The 18,721-nt window shown below is 37.7% G+C and overlaps 1 protein-coding gene and 1 non-coding gene across 2 annotated transcripts in view; one reads left to right on the forward strand and one right to left on the reverse strand.

Moving 5' to 3' along the window:
- Positions 1-18,721, forward strand: part of THOC1 (THO complex subunit 1) — a 42,150-nt gene that overhangs the window by 17,474 nt on the left and 5,955 nt on the right. Inside the window, exons 9-14 of the mRNA XM_027127562.1 lie at positions 669-742; positions 2,075-2,183; positions 3,357-3,488; positions 17,015-17,115; positions 18,346-18,412; positions 18,611-18,661. Of these exons, the coding sequence (XP_026983363.1) occupies positions 669-742; positions 2,075-2,183; positions 3,357-3,488; positions 17,015-17,115; positions 18,346-18,412; positions 18,611-18,661 (534 nt within the window). The remainder of the gene's footprint in view (positions 1-668; positions 743-2,074; positions 2,184-3,356; positions 3,489-17,014; positions 17,116-18,345; positions 18,413-18,610; positions 18,662-18,721) is intronic.
- Positions 462-534, reverse strand: TRNAR-CCU (transfer RNA arginine (anticodon CCU)). Its single transcript has one exon. It is a non-coding gene; the product is annotated as a tRNA-Arg (tRNA).

An 18,721-nucleotide genomic window follows, 5' to 3' on the forward strand; every position in this document is an offset into this window, starting at 1 on the left:
CACCCAGCATATCCTAAAGTGTTCCCAGATAATAAGTGTTATGTGTACAGGCGGGGGAAGATTTTCAAGGTCAAATTAAAGTTGGGGACAAAAACTACTTAAATCGCTTTGAGTTATTTACTGTGGTTCTTGGAATCCTTAGTGTACTAATGATCTTCTCACTTTTTGTATACTATGTTTCCAAATCATATTTTGCCATAGATTCTCTATTCCCAGAGAGAATGTACTGAATGTGTTAGGAAAAGTACTGGTTTAAAACTTTGCACTACGTTTTTTGTTGTTGTTATTGTTTTTAATGAATAGGTGTTTATATTCTTTTATTATTTATTTATTTATATAAATATTTAATATTTATTTGTTTATTTAATATTTATTTTGGCTGCAACTATTCTTAGTTGCGGCATGCGGGATCTTAGTTGCAGCATGCAGACTCTTAGTTGCGGCATGCATGTGGGATCTAGTTTCCTGACCAGGGATTGAACCCGGGCCCTCTGCATTAGGAGTGCAGAGTCTTACCCACTGGACCACCAGGGAGGTCCTTGCACCATGTCTTCATGGCTATCTTATATTATTGTCATACCGCTCTTGAGTTCTCGGATCCCTGTCATATAGAATTCTCCTCTGCTTGACAACTGCTTCATGACAGGATGTACGTTCTTTTAATTTAGCACATGGAGGACAGAGAAGAAGGAATGGATGTGGAAGAAGGTGAAATGGGGGATGATGAAGCTCCAACAACTTGGTGAGTGTTTAGAGGTTCAGATTTCTTGATTTACAAAGATAATACCTTATGACTTATCAGGTACTAAGGTGAGAACGTAGACAGGGAGGAAGGAGATCATGCTTATAGATTTCTTTTGTTTGTAACTTTAATGTATATCACTTAAAATTACAACTCCAAAATCACTGGGCTGTATCAGTTGGTTTCTAAATTGTGTGCAGGCAGTCCGTTGTTTAGGTGTAACCTACCTTATATATATTCATAACGTTTGAAAAGCCAACCACAGGCAACCTACGCACTCCTTCCCTTCTCCCTTCCATTTCATTTTGAGATCATGGTGCTGTGTGGATCACTAAACCTACTTCCTGTTTCCCATATAAAATTACAGTCTTACTTGGAATATTTGTATGGGCATGAAGCTTAGCACAGATGCTAACTGTAATCCATAGGTTCAACTTGTTAAGGTTTATTTGGAAAGAGTGGAGTAAGATAGTATACGTATACATATAGCTGATTCACTTTGTTATATAGCAGAAACTAACACAACACTGTAAAGCAATTATACTCCAATAAAGATGTTTTAAAAAAATATGTATTGACACTGAAGATTTGTAACATAGCCGAATTAGAAATTGAATTAGTAATGCCATTTTTGTAATACTAAGTTGGTATTTATCTAATGTGTTTGTTTCATACTAGGTCTTAGTGTGTTGGTTAGGATATAATGCCTAGGGCTTTTACCATTAGAGTCAAATTAACATTAGCTTAAACAACATAGAAATTGATTTCTTTCTCATGTAAAAGTCTGAAGACAGGTGTTCAGAAGACAGGTGTTCAGGGCTGATGCAGTAGCACTCTTCAAGGAGATTGTCTAGGGACCCATGTTCCTTCTAACTTCTTGTTCCACCATGCCTTGGTATTTGCTCTTTTTCATATAGTCCAGGATGGTTCATCATCATATCTGCATTCTAGCCAGCAAAAAGGGAAAATGGTAAAACATAGCCCATATGAGACATATGACTTCCGCTCCCCACTGACTGGCCAGAATTTAATCACATGGCCACACCTAGTGCAGGAGAGGTTGGGAAAGAGAGCCTTAAATTCTGAATGTATCCAGCCAAAATTCAGGGGTTCCACCACTGAAGATAAAGAGGGAATAGGGGTCTATGAACCCCCTGAAATTATTTATAGACGTTTATATAAATATTTATGAATTTGTGTACTTTTCTGGGGAAAGAAGCCATGGCTTTCATTACCTTTTTCAGAGGATATGTGACCCAAGAAAAGTCAAAGCATTTAGTTATTTCTAAAAGAACTTAAATGATTTATTTAATGTAACATTTATTTTATCAGCTCCATTCCAATTGATTACAACCTGTACCGAAAATTTTGGTCACTTCAGGATTACTTTAGGAACCCTGTGCAATGCTATGAGAAAATTTCATGGAAAACTTTTCTCAAGGTGAGTTGCCAATTACAGACTACCAAAAGCCCCATATTTTATAGCTAATGGCAGAGTCAGAACTTGACTCTTGTCCAGCATACTTTTCACTATATAGTTCTACCTCTTATGTTTTTATACCTATTTCATAATATAGAAGCTAAATTGTAAATTAATATATAAACAATTGATTTTGAGAGTAGTTTATAAATGACTTGAGGATTAAAATTTAGTAATTACAGCCTTGGTTTTTTTTTTTTTTTACATAGTGAGTATTGTCAATTGATGAACTTCTGCAGAATACATCCTGCCTTTGCACAAAATTATTTCAGCTATCCTTTAAGAATAGGACTCTGCATACTATGGCTTTGGACTACATCCAGCCTACTGCCTACTTTTGCGGACAAAGTTAATTTTGTCACACAGCGACACCAATCATTTACGTGTTATCTGTGGTTGTTTTTGTGCTATAATGGCTGACTTGAGTAGTTGTGATTGAGACCAAATGAGCCATATAGTCTAAAATATTTACTATCTGACTGTTTACAGGAAAAGTTTACTAACCTCTTTATTATAAGAATCCTCTGTATTTCTTTTATTTGGCTCCTTAAAGGTCAGTTTGTCCTTTTTGTTGTAATCAAAATCTAAAGTTAATAGGTAGCTCTTAAAAGTAGCGTGGTGTGTTTTCTGTGTTACTTTTTAAAGTTTTTATTTTATATGAAGTATCTTTTTTCCCCATAACTATCCAAATTCAGATTAAGTGGTAAGTGAGAAATCATCTGGAATTGTTCCTCAACTGGATAGGCTTTGACATCATTTTTTTATTTGGTCACAGTGTTTAGCACAAGAAATGCTTGAGAGTTCCATTGCTGATTAAACAGCTACTTTTACTGGTAAATTTCTGTATACTCGCAAAGCATTCCTTTCTCTGTTTGCCCCTTACACAAACTGCATAAGAAATCACATTTTTCCAGAAGTAGAGAGTTAATTCCTACTTTTACAGTAACCATGATATCTCACAAAAAATAGTTTTACCCTCATTTTGCTGTCATAATTTTTCTTGTTTAGTGTGCCTTAAGGATGCATATACGATTAACTGGGAATAAATTGTACATTATTTTGATAAAGAAAAGCACTAAACAAATGATTGGGCAACAATGCCAAATAAAACTAATTGATATTTTTACTTTGCAGTATTCTGAAGAAGTTCTAGCTGTTTTTAAGAGTTATAAATTAGATGATACTCAGGCCTCAAGGAAAAAGATGGAAGAATTGAAAACAGGAGGAGAGCATGTATATTTTGCAAAGTTTTTAACAAGTGAAAAGGTATAAATCTTTCTTTTTCACTAAGCATAGTAAGAAATGTTTTTATTTTTGTTTTCTCTATTTAGCTGATATCCTTTTAAGTTAAATACAGTAGAAAAATTTCTTACTTTATTTTTGGTTAAAACTGACAAATGTTAGTTTGAGAGTCCTATTTCTTCTTGTAGAAGTAAGACTAATTTAATTTCAAAGGTGAAAAGTTGTTCTGCATTGTCTGTTTTGTAGATTTACTTTGGATTAAATACATTTTAGTTACTTTCAAGTACATATATTCTGAACCTCAAGTTAGGATTTCATTTGCATTTATGAAAATATTTTGTATAGTTTGCCATTTAGGTACAAATAAGGGGTTTTAAAATTCCCTGTTAATCTTATTTACACAGTTTAATAAGTAATAAGTAAATTTTGTTCAAATACAATGCTAAGGCATTATGCAAGTTTCTAGTCAGGATGGCACATTGAGTTTGTGTTTCGATTCACTCCCTTTGCTCCAAACACATAGCAATGACAGGTAAAATATAAAAAGAGAAAACCAAAAAGACAAAGCTGGGCTTCCAGAGACAAGATAAATATCTTCACAGACCAAAACTGCCAAGTAATAAGTGAAAATGAAGCCTTGGGCCTGCTGACTGTATATTCCAAGCAGGTGGTGGCAACCAGGAGCTTGGCTACAAGTGAGACCAGATCCATGTGGGACCAGGAGCCAGAGCCATATTCACTGCTTGAAGCCAGAGACTGGGGTAGAACTTAACCCACTTTTGAAAAGAAGCTAAGGTAGATATTACCAGTCTTCTGCCAAAGGCTGTGGTTTCATAGCAAGTTGTGGGTCTAGGGATAACAAAGGCACAACTTTGTGTCCTCTGCTTGCTCTATGACCAGATATGAGATATCCCCAGTATACTCATGAAACAGCTGTTCCAAAAAGTCATCATGAGACTGTTTTCTAGACTTGGGCCCATGGACCTGGTGAAAGAAAGCACAAAACTACTAGATAGAAAAAGGTATACACAGAGATAAAGAAGAAGAAATAAGCAACAATCCCAAAACAAAAGCCTTCCATTCAAAACTTTCTGATAAATTAAAATTCCGAAATCCAGTGCTAAGAAAGATCACCAACAAGGGATGATCTTTGTTTATTTTAGATACATAGCCTGACCAAGACTTTAAAATATATATGTTTTGGATAATCAAAGAGATAATTGATAGTACAGCCTCCATGGAGAGTAAGAAATTGTGAAACTGAAACATTTCAGTTGAAATGAAATAGGAAAGTTTAATATGACAACTAATTGGGATTCTTGAAAATGAAAATATATGATCATTGAAACCAAAGCACAGCACATAGAATTAAACTATAGTTTGGACATAGATGACAAGAGTACTAATGATGAGAAGTTCACCCAGAACACAGCACAGAGACAGATTTTTTTGGTCAACCTGAAAGCAGTTAAGAGCCATGGAAGATAGATTGAGAAATTCTAGCATATATCTAAGTAGGATTGCCAAAGAACAAAATGGAGAGAATATTGGAGAAACTAAAGGACTGAAGGAAGTCCCAAGTTCTCAGATTAAAAGTGTGCTACAACTACCAAGCAGGATAAAGAAAGGTGAATCCATACTTCAGTACATTATGCTGTAACTGCAGGTATAGAGAGAAAACCTTAAAAGCCACCAAAGAGGGGAGGAAAAAAACACAAATATACTGGAAAGGAACAGATTTCTAACAGTTATCAATAATAGATACCAGAAAACAGTGGAGAAATATTTCTGAGAAAAAACTATCAGTCCAGAATTTCATACCCAGCTAAATGCACTCAAGACTGTAGAGGAAATAAAGACATTTTCATTCTAAGACCAGGAAAGTATACCACTCTAAGACCATCATTGTGAAAAACTACTAAAGGATGATCTTCAGGAAGAAGGAAAATGAATCCATAAGAAAGGAGTGGAATACAGAAAGCAATTGTGAGCACAGAAATTGAAAAATATTTCAGTTTACTATTGACTAAAAACAAAAAAGTCATAATAACTGATTTTTAAAAAAATTTTAATGTAGTATGTAAACTAGATAACAATAAGAATCAGAGAGGGGAAAACAGATGTTTAGTGAGTAATTTAAGCATATGCTACAGTCCTTGTAATCCCCAGGAGGAGAAAAGGAATGCTGAATAACTTTAGACATTATTATATTAAAAGGGAAACCACCAAAGGAAAAACATCCTGTAGCTCTCAAATGGCAAGGGGTTAAAAAAGGGGACAAGAAGGAATATAGACTACTTTATAAATCCAACAGATGGCAGGAAGGGAGGAAAAAAAGAGAGAAGGGTAGGTAAGTCCAAATATATCAGTAATGACTGCATAAACTGATTTAATTTACCTAATAGAGATTATCACATTGGATTTTTTTTAAATCCAGATATATTTATTAATTTAAATGAAACAGACATATAAAACTCTTTGGTTGAATAAAGAATTCAAAATTTTATTTTACCATATGTAGAAAGGGAAGAAAATTCCAAAGCCTCCTCTAATTTAACAAAGAAGCTTCCCAAAGACATATACCTTTCAGAAAGCTTGAGATATCAATTTAAATAATATTATCAGGGCAAAACAGTTAAAAAATACAACAACCAGTAAGAGTTGTATGCTTTTAGCAGTTAAAGGTCACATTTCTCAGGACATGACAACTATTTGAAAACCCTGGATATCTTAAAAGATTTTTTTTTTTTGGACAGTTGACATTTCCAAGGACATTTTAGAAAGCAGCAGGATTATACATTTTCAGAGACATCTCCACATTGGAATGTAAAATCAGTGCTTTTGTATCGATCTCCATTCACCACTTTATCAGAACTGGTCCCTGAATAGTGTCTCCCTTACTGACTCTTTGTGAGCTTTGTTTCACCAGCAATGCAGACAGCATGAGCTTTCAGGGTTAAGCACTGGAATTCCATTAGGTAACGTTTTGATAGAGGGAAAAGCAGGTTTTAGAAGCTTAAAACTTTACAATATGGGAAAGAAAAAAGGCACAGAGAATTGCAACAAAGAATGTAAGGCATGTGATGTTTTGCATCTTCACTTCCATTTGTTGCCTCTTAAGCAGTAACTTTATCTTAAATTTCAACCTATAAAAGAACCCTTCCTGTGCAATCTTCGTATTTTTCGTATGTATTTCCAATGTTTATTACTCAGCATCCAAGTGAAAATATTTGTAATGCACCACCTATAGCACCATTTGATAAGTTTTACTGCTTCACTAAAAGGAGCCTTCTAGCATTTCTGTAACACCTTACATGATGTTTTACATCCCAGGATTTCTGAAAAGGCCATCCCACCTAAGTATGTGCCAATCTAATGTTACTTTCTTCTGGTTGTAGATTTGGTAAAGGACAGAAACACTCTTGATTTTTCAGGGATATATTTCTTGCCAGTGAGAGCTAGCTTAAGTGAAATCAAAATCCATTTAATTATTTAGAGTATAATTCTATAGCCCATCGTTTCAGTGGTGAGCAGGTTTAGGAGAGTGGTCTTGTCATTACAAGGTTAGGTCTTTCATCACTCAAATAGAGCATATAGCCTCATTTGATGGCCGTGTTATTACCCAGAACCCTTGTGTTTTGCTTACATGAATGTGGTCAAACTTTTTCTTAGGAGAGTTTTCCTTATATCATTCTTAGGAAGGATGATATAACCTTTCTAGTTAGAGACAGGCCAATCATGTAGCAGCTTCAGGTAGGCACAGATTTTACAGATAAAATAGATATGTTTCTAACTTATCATACCTTCTTTCTTAAAGGTGGAAGTTTCCACTAGAAACTCATGCCTAGGGTATGATTGTAAACACTAATTTCCAACAATATAGTTCCCTTGTTAACGTAGCAAAATAATCCCTGGATTATTATTTTTAGTGGAGAACTGCCGGTTCCTTAAGTTTAGTCCAGAGTCATACTCAGAAATTTTAAGGGAGGATTTCACCTCTAATTGTCCAGTTTATCATACTGTGTGAAGGGCACTGTACTATTATAGGAATTTCTCCCTCAGTACTGTGTAGCATGTAAAAGTAGAACCAGCATTTTAAAACAAAATTCCAAGTATCATGAGTGTTAGCATGATGGTTAAAGGAATGTATTTTTATATCTTTGAGTCCTTACAGAAAAAAGCCCAGCCAGTAACTAGGTATGAGCTTCAGGGTTACCCAGTTCTTCAGAATACCGACTCCTTTTCCCCTTACAGTTGAGACTCAGTGACCTAATGAAAAAGATCCGGGGGAATACTCCAGAGCTATCAGTTACCAGAGTGGTTGCCCCACAGTCACACACTAGTGTGGTCATTAGGCCATTCTTGTTCATGGAGGTAAGAGAAATAACAATTCTTCCCAGACTCTGCATTGTATGAAGAGCTCTCAAATAAGAACTTTTAGTCACTTAAAAAAAAAAAGTTCCTGGCAGAAAGAAGCTATCAGTACAGCCTTAAATTTTTCATACTTTCTCTATCAATTTGAGAGATAGCCAAGGCTGAGTGTTTATGTAGTGTAGGCAAAGACAGGTCTCATCTTTTATGAGACACACTACAACCTGAGACCCTCCTATAGACAGACAGGCAGGCTAACCACTTCCCTATAATTTCCTTTAGTTTCATCAGTTGTCTCATATGGGACTCCCTTTAAACAGGTCTGGGAGGTTTTTGGACAACTCTGGAACACCACTTGAGTTTTCCTTGTCTGCAGCCAGAGAAAGAGCCAGCCCTCCAAATAGTTCCAGGAGTGTACCATGAGGTTCCTGGAATTTATCAGAAATTTAAGTAGAAACTAAATCATTGATTCCTGTGCCCCCAGAGAAAAAAAAGTTATAGCAAAAAGCTGTTAAATGGGTGGTGCTGACATTTTCTTATAGGTCCAAGATGGAAGGCCTTACACTTTAAAAATCATATAAGCACTCAGCAGTTCTCAATAAGGACGGAGCAATGTTTTCCACTGATGAACCTTGATGTAAATCAGTTGTTAGACTTTACGTCTTGACACCATCCATCTGAGTTAACTGGTTGGGCTTCTCACAACTGTGATTAGAATATTTGACACACTTGATCCAGGCTTTGAAGTAATCTAACACAACATTATCTAGCACATCAGTGTTGGCCCTTGGGCGGCCACTGGGGAAGTATCAGAAATTTAGTTGGCCTACCATTAATATTTCACAAGGAGAGAAACCAAATCTTCTGTTTACTATAGATCTCATTGTCATATGAGCTGTAGGCAATGTGTCTAACCACTATAGTTGAAATATATACAAACTCTTGGGTTAGTTTATTTTTCAGAATTCTCTTTTGATGTTTGACTTTCTCTGCTGAATTCCAGTTCTATGGCATGAAGGCATTGATGAATCGTTAGGGTTTTACAAACTGCAGTTTGTTTGAAGACTTTTGCTGACACTCATGTCAGTTTTAACATATGGGTGTACTTCCACTCATCTGAAAAGGTAAACACAATTACTAAAGTTTTACATGCATAAAATCAATCTGAAATGGTCTGCAAGGTGGGAGGCATGAGCTGCTCTCTTTATTGTGACACTCCTGTACTCTGTGGGCCTGACACAGGGCAGCTCCATAAATACCATTGAACATATTGGAAAGTTTAGAGCATACTCATCATTCTTTATTATTTTTAGAATCCCTTCTGTGTGTGAGTCAATCCATAGTTATGCAAGCAAGATAAGAGTAAATTCTTTGGTGATGCCAAGCAGCTATTTAGGAAAGACTAAAGATAGGGTTAAAAAAATACCCTGCCAGTGTAGACTGGATTTGGAGCCTAGTTCTGAAGAAGGACAAAGTATTTTATGTCACGTGTGTAGGTCACAAATAAAGTGAGAGGTAACAATTACCACTTTAAATGCATTAATGAAAAATTTAAGAGTGACAAATTGAGAATTCAGGAAGCTAAAAAAGATACGGAATAAACCTCAAGAGAGAAGTAAGTAATAATAATAGCACAAATTAATGAAATAGAACAAAGAAACTATAGAACATATCAGGAAAACCGACGGCTTTGAAAAGAAAAATTTTATAAAAAGAATTTTTGTAGAAGTTCTTGTAGAACAGGCCTGACTAAGGAAAAAAGTGAAAACGTACCAATAAACAAAATAGGAGTAATTGGAAATACAGAGACAGTAAAATGTGTAAGAGACTATATTTAAATCTAATGAAATAGTAATTCTGTAGAAAAACTTAATTACCAAAATGGATTCACAAAGAAATTAAAAGCCTGAATAAACATATAACTATTAAAGAAATAGTAATCAAAGTGACACCTTTCAAATGACATCAGTCCCAGATTTTTTTAGGTACGTATTATCAGCACTTCAAGGAATAGAGGAAAAGCAACCAAGGTCCTTATATGAGATTAAATGTAACTTTTAAATAAAACCCCAATAAGGACAGAACAAGAAAAAAAGTATATATATCAATTTCACTTACGAATAGAGATGAAAAATATATTGTAGAAACTCACAAATCAATTTTTTAAATTGATGGTAGCTATTTTTAAAAAATAGAGACTAGGGGCTTCCCTGGTGGCGCAGTGGTTAAGAATCCGCCTGTCAGTGCAGGGGACACGGGTTCAAGCCCTGGTCCGGGAAGATCCCACATGCTGTGGAACAACAAAGCCTGTGAGCCACACCTACTGAGCCCATGTGCCACAACTGCTGAGCCCGTGTGCCACAACTGTAGCCTGCATGCCTAGAGCCTGTGCTCCGCAACAAACAGAAGCCACCACAATGAGAAGCCCGCACACAGCAACGAAGACCCAATGCAGCCAGTAAATAAATAGATAGATAAATTTAATAAAATAAATAAAAAATAGAGACTAATATTTAATAATATTTATCATTTAAGTCTCTAAATAATAGACTTAATATTTATTAATATTTTAATAATCCCAGGATTGTATGATTCAATACCAGAAAGATTAATACGAAATTAACAGATTAATGGTTTTTAAATAAAAACTATGACCATCTCAGATGCCAAGAAAATAATTTCAATACAATCTAATACTCATTACAAAACCAAATCAGAAGTAGAAGGGAATTTTCTCTAACTTGATTAAGGGGATTGACAAAAACCCTATGACAAGCGTCATATGTAATGATCAAACTTTCAAAAGTATTCTCAGTAATTTCAAGACCAAGACACGGATATCTACCAACCATATTTCTGTTCAACGCTGTAATGGAGGACCTACATTTCAATAAGAGAAAACAAAACAGAAATGGGAGTTATATGTATTGGAGAGAAAAGACTGAACTGTCTCTAATTGAAGGCAATATAATTGTCTACAGAGAAAATCCAAGAGAACCAACAAACTTTGAATTAAGGAGGCTTCAGCAAAGTTACAAAAGAAACATCAATAGTGTTCCTATAAGTAACTGGTTACAAAATGTTATTTAAAACAGCAATGAAAACTAATACCTATGAGTAATCTTCATGGATAAAATTATAAAAATAAAGAGATATGACTACATTTATAGATAGGAAGACCCAGTGCAACTTCTCCCCAAATGTGTCCATAAATTCAGTGTATTTTAAATAAAATCCAAACAGGCTTTTTGAGGGAACTTGAATAGTTGATCTTAAAGTTTTTATGGAAAAGCAAAAAGCCAGGAGTAACTAAGCCAAGAGTAACTACTTCCTCCTAAGAAGGAACAGTTGCCCTATCAGATATAGATACTAAGACCTATAAAGCTCTAGTAATTAAAACAGTAAGTATTAGTACAGGTATAAAGAAGAAAAAGGAACTAGGACTAGACAAAGTGAAAAGACAAGCCACAAAGTAGGAGAATATATTCACCATCTCCAGAACTGAGGAAGATTAGTATTTTGAATATACCGTTGACAAAAAGACAACCAGATGGAAAACTGGAAAGATGGTATGAACAGGTAATTTACAGATGTAGAAACCTGAATAGCTAATGAGCTTATAAAAGATGCTAAATGTCACTAGTAGCCAAAGAAATTAAAATGATGAGATAATCACTTCACATTTGTCAAACTGACCAAAATTAAATATCCTAACAATAAATGAAATGTATTGGCAAAAGTGTGGGGAAAGGAGAACTTTAACACACTGCTGGTTGAAGTATAAATTGATACAGCCGCTTTGCAGAGTAATTTTATAATAAAGAGCAAAGTTAAAACTTCTAAGATGTGGGCCCTGGAGAATCACACACATGCACAAGGAAATATATGACTCATTGTAACTTAGGTGTTTGCGAGTGAAAGTGTAGAAACGACCTAAATGTTCATAAGCAGGAGACTGGGTGGGTGGTAAATTATGGTAAATTTACACCATCGATTTCTATAAAGCACTGAAAATGGATGACTTAGGATGGGGGTTGGCACATTACTTACTGCCTATTTCTGTAAATGAGTTTATTGGCTCACAGCCATGCTCACTCCTTTACGTGTCGTCTGTGGCTGCTTCTGCATGGCAACAGAGATAAGTAGTCGGGACGAGGACTGTATGACCACAAAGCCTAAAGTAATTTACTGACCCTTAACAGAAATTTGCCAACCCCTAAACTCGAGCTACATGTATCAAGTTGTGTAAATGTCAAACATAATATATGAAAGATAGCTTATTGCAGAATAATGTGTGTAGTATAGAGTTTGAAAACATGCAAAATACCTTGATATTTATAGATGCCTCTATATGTATAATAGTGTAAAATATGCATTAGAATCAGCAACACTGAATACATGGTAGTGCTTTCCGTAGTGGAGGGAGCTTATAGAGGGGCTTCAACAGTTTTGATAATATTCTATTTCTTTAAGAAATGTGGAACAAGTAAAAATGTTAGGATTTGATAAGTAACTGGATCGTGAGACATGAATGTTGTATTAACTGTACCTTTCTGAACTTTAAAAAATACTCCACGGGCTTCCCTGGTGGCGCAGTGGTTGAGAGTCCGCCTGCCAATGCAGGGGACGCGGGTTCGTGCCCCGGTCCGGGAAGATCCCACATGCCGCGGAGCGGCTGCGCCTGTGAGCCATGGCCGCTGAGCCTGCGCGTCCGGAGCCTGTGCTCCGCGACGGGAGAGGCCACAGCGGTGAGAGGCCCGCGTACCGCAAAAAAAAAAAAAAATACTCCACAATTTGAAAACTGGATATTTTCATCTGATGTGTTAATAATCACAAATTAGTAAGAATTTAATTAATGAGAATGCTCTTAATATTTTGTTTTTTAGTAAAGATTTTTTAAGCATTTTGTGTTAAAGTAACAGAAATGGAAGATTTCATACTTCAGTTAATTTTTCCAGAGCATTGTTTTGCTTTTAAATTTTTTTATTATGAAAAGTTTCAAATGTGCAGAAAGGAATATTGTTTGTATGTACGATTTATTGACAGAAAGGCACATAAAAATAACTAAGAAGAGTAGCCTGAGCCTTTTTAGGTTTAGAATAATAATCAGGAAGGCTGAGGCCTGAGCTAAGAGGTGTAGTAAAAGCTAAGGACAATAAAAGGCCCTTTGTTCACAAAACAAAGACAGCAAAGAAATATTTGACCCAATGCATGATGTAAATGGTGTAATTTTTAAAATAACCAAAGAAAAGCAGGACTAGAAAAAATATTGAAGAAAGAATACAACACCTCTTACTAACTAGCTGTGTAACCTTGCAGGGGTCATTTTAACTTGTCAGGGCCTCATTTTCTTAAGGATAGTGTGATGCAGTTAGTTTAAATGATCAAACTAGTCCCCTCCCACCTGTGATTCGATATCTTCTTGACTCTTGTTTTCAATCCATTGTTTCTATCAAAAAAAATTATCATCCAACATAAAAAATAAATGTGGAATAGGGGACTTAAAGCTCAAGGTAGATGAAAAGTTCATAAACAGCACCTATTTCTTCAAGCCAGGAGTTCCTGTCTTCGCTGTAAGCTAAACGCCTCAGGGTCTTCAAACTGGCCAGTCTTTTACTTGCCTCAGTCTTTGTACCTCCTGTTTCTTTCTTCTGTACACTCCAACTTTAGGTTTGCTCCTGTGGCTCATGGTTGCTGCTTTTTCCAGGAAGTATTCCTGGAGTAGTTTAGGCAAATAGATGGATGGTGGAGCCTCTCGGTGAATTAGCCAACACCGGAGAAAAGCAGACTTTGTTGAGGAAATTGGTGTGTTTTATTTTGGACAGGAAATCTGATCAAGTGTCAGTGGGACATTCAAATAGAGATATGTAGTAGCTTCTTGAGCACACAGATCTGGAGATTAGGAGCGAGATCTAGGTTGAGAGTATAGATTTGGTATATAGTTTGGTTAGCAGCTTATACGTGGTAATTAAAGAGGAGAGTGTAGACTGGAAAGAAAAGAAAGCATCAAACCAAATCCTGAAGAAAATCAGCATTTGAGGGAGAAGGAAAAGAGAAGGAGAGAAGAAGATAGAAGAGTAGCCAGTGAAATTGGAGGAGAACTAGAAAAATATGACCCCATGGAAGCCAAGCATATTGAGTAGGATGAGGACTGTGAAGAGTGCTCATTCGATTTAATAACAAGTAAGTCATCGGTGGTCTTGGCAAAACACTTCCCGTGGATTGGTGACCCAGAACACCACTGGTTGAGGCAGGTTGAGGGGAGGATTGGAAACAGTGAATGTAGCCAGTTCTTACAAGAAGCTTTGCTATTCAGGAAGGATAAGGTGAAGCTGTAGAATCTTTTTGAGAGAAGTTATTAAATGCTAATGGAAAGGAGCTTGAAAAGAAGAAGGGTTGAAGATAAGGCGCCAGGGTGGTTAACTGATGGGATGTCCAGATAGAAGGATCACCTTCAGCGAAGATCCTGAAGATGTTGTGGCAGAGGAGATGAGGCGAATGAGGATGTGGGTGCAGTTGAAACTTCCATTTTAATGAGTTTTTCTCCTCGTTGAAGGTAGAGGGAATTATCTACTGAGAGCGAGAGGGGTAGTAAGTAGTGTTCTGGTAAGTACAAGGGATTTGAAATAGTTGCTGTGGAGAATAGGAGGGAGAACAGCCTTGGAGAATAAAGATTGCTGATTAGAGACAAGGGAGAATTCTAAGTTGGAGACAGTAACATAGCAGTGGTACCATTTGCGTAGCTGTGTGATTTGTTTTTTTGTTCTGTTTTTTTTTTTTTTTGCGGTACGCGGGCCTCTCACCGTTGTGGCCTCTCCCGTTGTGGAGCACAGGCTCCGGACGCGCAGCCTCAGCGGCCATGGCTCACGGGCCCAGCCGCTCCGTGGCATGTGGGATCTTCCCGGACCGGGGCACGAACCTGTGTCCCCTGCATCGGCAGGCGGACTCTCAACCACTGCGCCACCAGGGAAGCCCTGATTTGTATTTTTTTCCAAGCAGCTCCACCTGTGGCTAGATGGGAAGCCTTAGTGTTAGGATAGAGAAGGTGACTAACAGTTGGTTTGCTCCAAGTTGCCCTTTTGCTCAGTAGATGTGACAGAAGTATGGGACTTCTGTTAAGGAAGTTGGCAAGAAAGTTGTTGAAGAGATAGACCACGTAGTCTAAAACAGGGGTCGGCTGACTACAGGCCAAATGTGGCCCACTGCCTGTCTTGTGTTTTTATACATTTTAAATGTTTACATAAGTACTTACATAATATCCATAATATGCCTCTTGGCTCACATAGCCTAAAATATTTAGTCTCTGGCCCTCTAAGAAAACGTTTCCTGACCTTTACCTAGACTAAAATAGGATTATAGTAAAAACAGGATGGGACTTACAGATAGCCAGAAAATAGAGGGTCCAAGGAACTTAAGGTCTCAGTAAAGTCCAAATATTAGGTACAATGGGACAACTGAGTGGGAAGGATAGGAGGTTGAAGTGAGACTCTTGTGAGTTAGATTTCAGAGCTGGGGCAGCTGCAAGTGACAACCAGGTCCAGCTGTGGCCATGGTAGTCGGGGACCAAAGTAGAGGGGCTGTGACTGTCAGTGGAGTTGAGGTCAGGGAACTGAGAGCCCAAGCGGAGATATAAAGTCATCCAGGAGTGGAGGAAAGGGAGATTGGGAGCGTGCCATTCAGCCTGCCAATTTGGGATGGTTAATACAGTAACAGAATCAGATCCTTAAATCACATCTCTAAAGGCGAGGGAACCCCCACTGGAAGGCCAATCGTATGTTTAAAATTAAAAGAAAAAAGGGCATGGCATTTGCTTGAACAAGAACCACCCTTGTGGAAGAAGTGGCTGGTGAGTAAATGGCTAATGAACGTTAGGCTGCTGCATGACCAGGTCACCCAGGATGGCTGTTCTCTTGCTCTCTGTACATCCCCTGCCGACCAGTGCCTGCTTCACCCACACCCTGCTCACATGACTGCCCTTCTACATACCTGCCCCAGGCCCCAGCTGGTGATCTAATCTTTAGGTCAGAAGATCTCCACAGGAGAGCTTACCTAAGGGGCAGTGAGGGGCATGCGCCTCTGCTAGTTTCCCTGGTAACCGATGACATCAATTCCCGCTATAACTGGTAATCTCCCCGCTCCCTCCTGGGGAGCGAAGACTGCTGCCTCGTCCTGCCCACCGTCTGCCACACATGGTGGGGTGTCACTCCAGGCCTCGCTTTCAAACCTGTAAGCTTCCACGTCCGTTAAACCATTGATGTCTCTGTTGCTGACTCCGGCTCTGCTGTCTTGAGGCTGGGCAAGTACAGGGCTTCCAGGCCTGTGGGGTGCAGCCCAACTGCTGTGTTAGTAGATGAAAGCATAGCGTGTGATGCATTGCCCAAGGAACTTGGGACCTGGTACTGGAAATTGGTTCCTAGGGCTGTCAGGTGTGTCTCACTGTTATTCATTTAGAAGAAGGAGGCCTCCATTGTTGCTTTAGGTCTGGAGGGCAGAACAGCACAAACAGGGTTTGTGGACATAGACATAGCTTTCCCTCAGCACGTGGGACAGAATCAGAATGACGCCTTCATCACTGCGGTCATTCTTACAGCAAGACCAGCTAGGTGGCAGTGTTGTTGAAGAGCTTCCTCATAAATGACCTTCAAGTCCTTTCTAATCCAAATTCTGTGATAATACAGGTGTGATACAATTTTTTCTAAAATATAAGAACAATCCATTTAATTTATGGATGACTTTTCACCTCTGATTCTTCTCATTTGCTTGTTATTGAGCACCCACCCTGTTGCAGGCACTTACTAGGACTACAGAAAAGAGCGACGTCCCTCAGTATTGTTTACCCACAGGGACCTCTTCTGTAGCCGTTATTTCTTTATATGTGGGAAAGTGACAGCCATACTTTTACTTTTTTATATTTCCGCTTTTATCCTGACCTCAGGACCCCAGGTATAACATTGCTATCCACCAACATAAATACCTCATGGCATAAAATGGTTAAGAAAGCTAAATAAAGCTTTGCTACTCTGTCCTGGGGCTTGTACAGTAACGCCTCACATGCAGTGAGTTCTCAGCACGTGTTTTTTGAATTGAAATCTTCCATTTCTGTAATAGCATCACTTGCACCTTTAGGTAGAACTTGAATTTAATGTGGTGGTTTGTGTGTGTGCTTGTTTTTCGAGTAGCTGATGGATTTACAACTGAGCGACAGTAACTTTCGTCGACACATCCTGTTGCAGTATCTCATTTTATTCCAGTATCTCAAGGGGCAGGTCAAATTTAAAAGGTAAGTTAATATGGGTAGTAAATGGTTTATAAACAGCAGCAAAGAGAATGCTTACTGATGTATATTTTTATGTAGCGGGCTCATTTTGTGTGGAAGGCTCACCTCCCTGAAACATTTCATTTGCAGCAATATTAGATAATCAGGGGCTTTTGTTAGCTTAACAAGATGCTACGGTATTTGTTTTAGAGAAAAGGCATTGACTGTATCTGCTGCCAGTGTCTTTCTTGCTGAGAGCCTGGCATCCTGGGAGTTCTCAGTTGTCTTGGTGGGTGGTGATTTCCGTCATTCCTCACCTTACTCAGACCTTCTCCAAACCTGATTTGCAAACTCAGCCAATAATACTTTTTTCTCCAGGTGTGGGACTATCTAGGACATTAGAACTGAAAAAAATTAGGTAAAGCTTTGAAGCACGGAGGAGTTCTAGTTTCTTTGGGATTTCAGAAAACCTAATCAGGACCTCCGCTGTCAGTCTGAATACCTCCACCTGTAGGGCGGACTAGTCCCTCTTGTCCCACCTAAAACTGAAGCAGAGCTCCGTTACTGGATGGTATCGGAAGTTTGCAGAGCAGTGTTGTATTAGTTGTAAAGAATGTGGCTTTCTACCTTCTGGTTTTGAATCCCACTTTCATCACCCACTAGCTGCAATTCAGCTTTCAGACTTGTAATTTTAAGATAACACATAGCAAACACTCAAAAATGCTATTTGTTATCCTTCTATCTGTTGTGGAGGTTTGGTATAGCATAGTAGAAATTGGAGGCAGACCTGGGTTTGAATGCACGCTTTATGGCTTGAGCCTCTGTAGTCTGTTTAATATATGCACATGTCCTTGTTTTGAGAATTAAATGAATAATGTGTGTAAATCCTGGCACATGGCAGTCTATCAGTATTCGTTGGATGGCTATAAACTATAGAGCACCTAGTACATAGTGAGAGCTGAACTGATGGCAGCTGTTAACAATTTGGGTCTGCCTTCAGCCTTCTCTAGAGTTTTGGGGGTTTTATTCATTGTATCTTGAATGCGTTTTAAAGGAACATAGTGTGACTTATTTGAATGTGCATCTTGGAGAGGAGTATGTTAACATTTTCTCTGAGGCTATTATCCCACATTGAACTTATTTTAGGAAACATTCATTGCTTTGTTCAGTGTTTCTTCAAGATGGTACATAAACCTTAAAATTGAATATACAATTCTTGTAACTCAAGCATGCTTTTATTGCTTTGTTTCCTAGTTCAAACTATGTTTTAACTGATGAGCAATCACTCTGGATTGAAGATACTACAAAATCAGTTTATCAAGTAAGTTCATCACGCAACAAACCCATGATTGAACAAAATGAAAATTTAGAATTTTCTTTGTTTCAGCCCCAAATAGGAAAATAAGGATAAAGTTAAGCTCAGGTACAAGACCACAAACACTTCTTGGTTCTCTGCCTACAAACCACTCCTATGATGCAGAAAGTTGTTGAAAGCTTAGTATATTCTTTCTAATCACAGCTACTATCTGAAAACCCCCCTGATGGAGAAAGATTTTCAAAGATGGTAGAGGTATGTGTTTTATATTTACATAGTCTTCTTAGCACCCAGTAGAGTTTCAAAGTCTTCATT

The sequence above is a fragment of the Aethalodelphis obliquidens genome, unplaced genomic scaffold (genome assembly GCF_003676395.1).
Source record: "Aethalodelphis obliquidens isolate GAN/ISIS:26980383/991018 unplaced genomic scaffold, ASM367639v1 scaffold32, whole genome shotgun sequence".
NCBI lineage: Eukaryota > Metazoa > Chordata > Mammalia > Artiodactyla > Delphinidae > Aethalodelphis > Aethalodelphis obliquidens.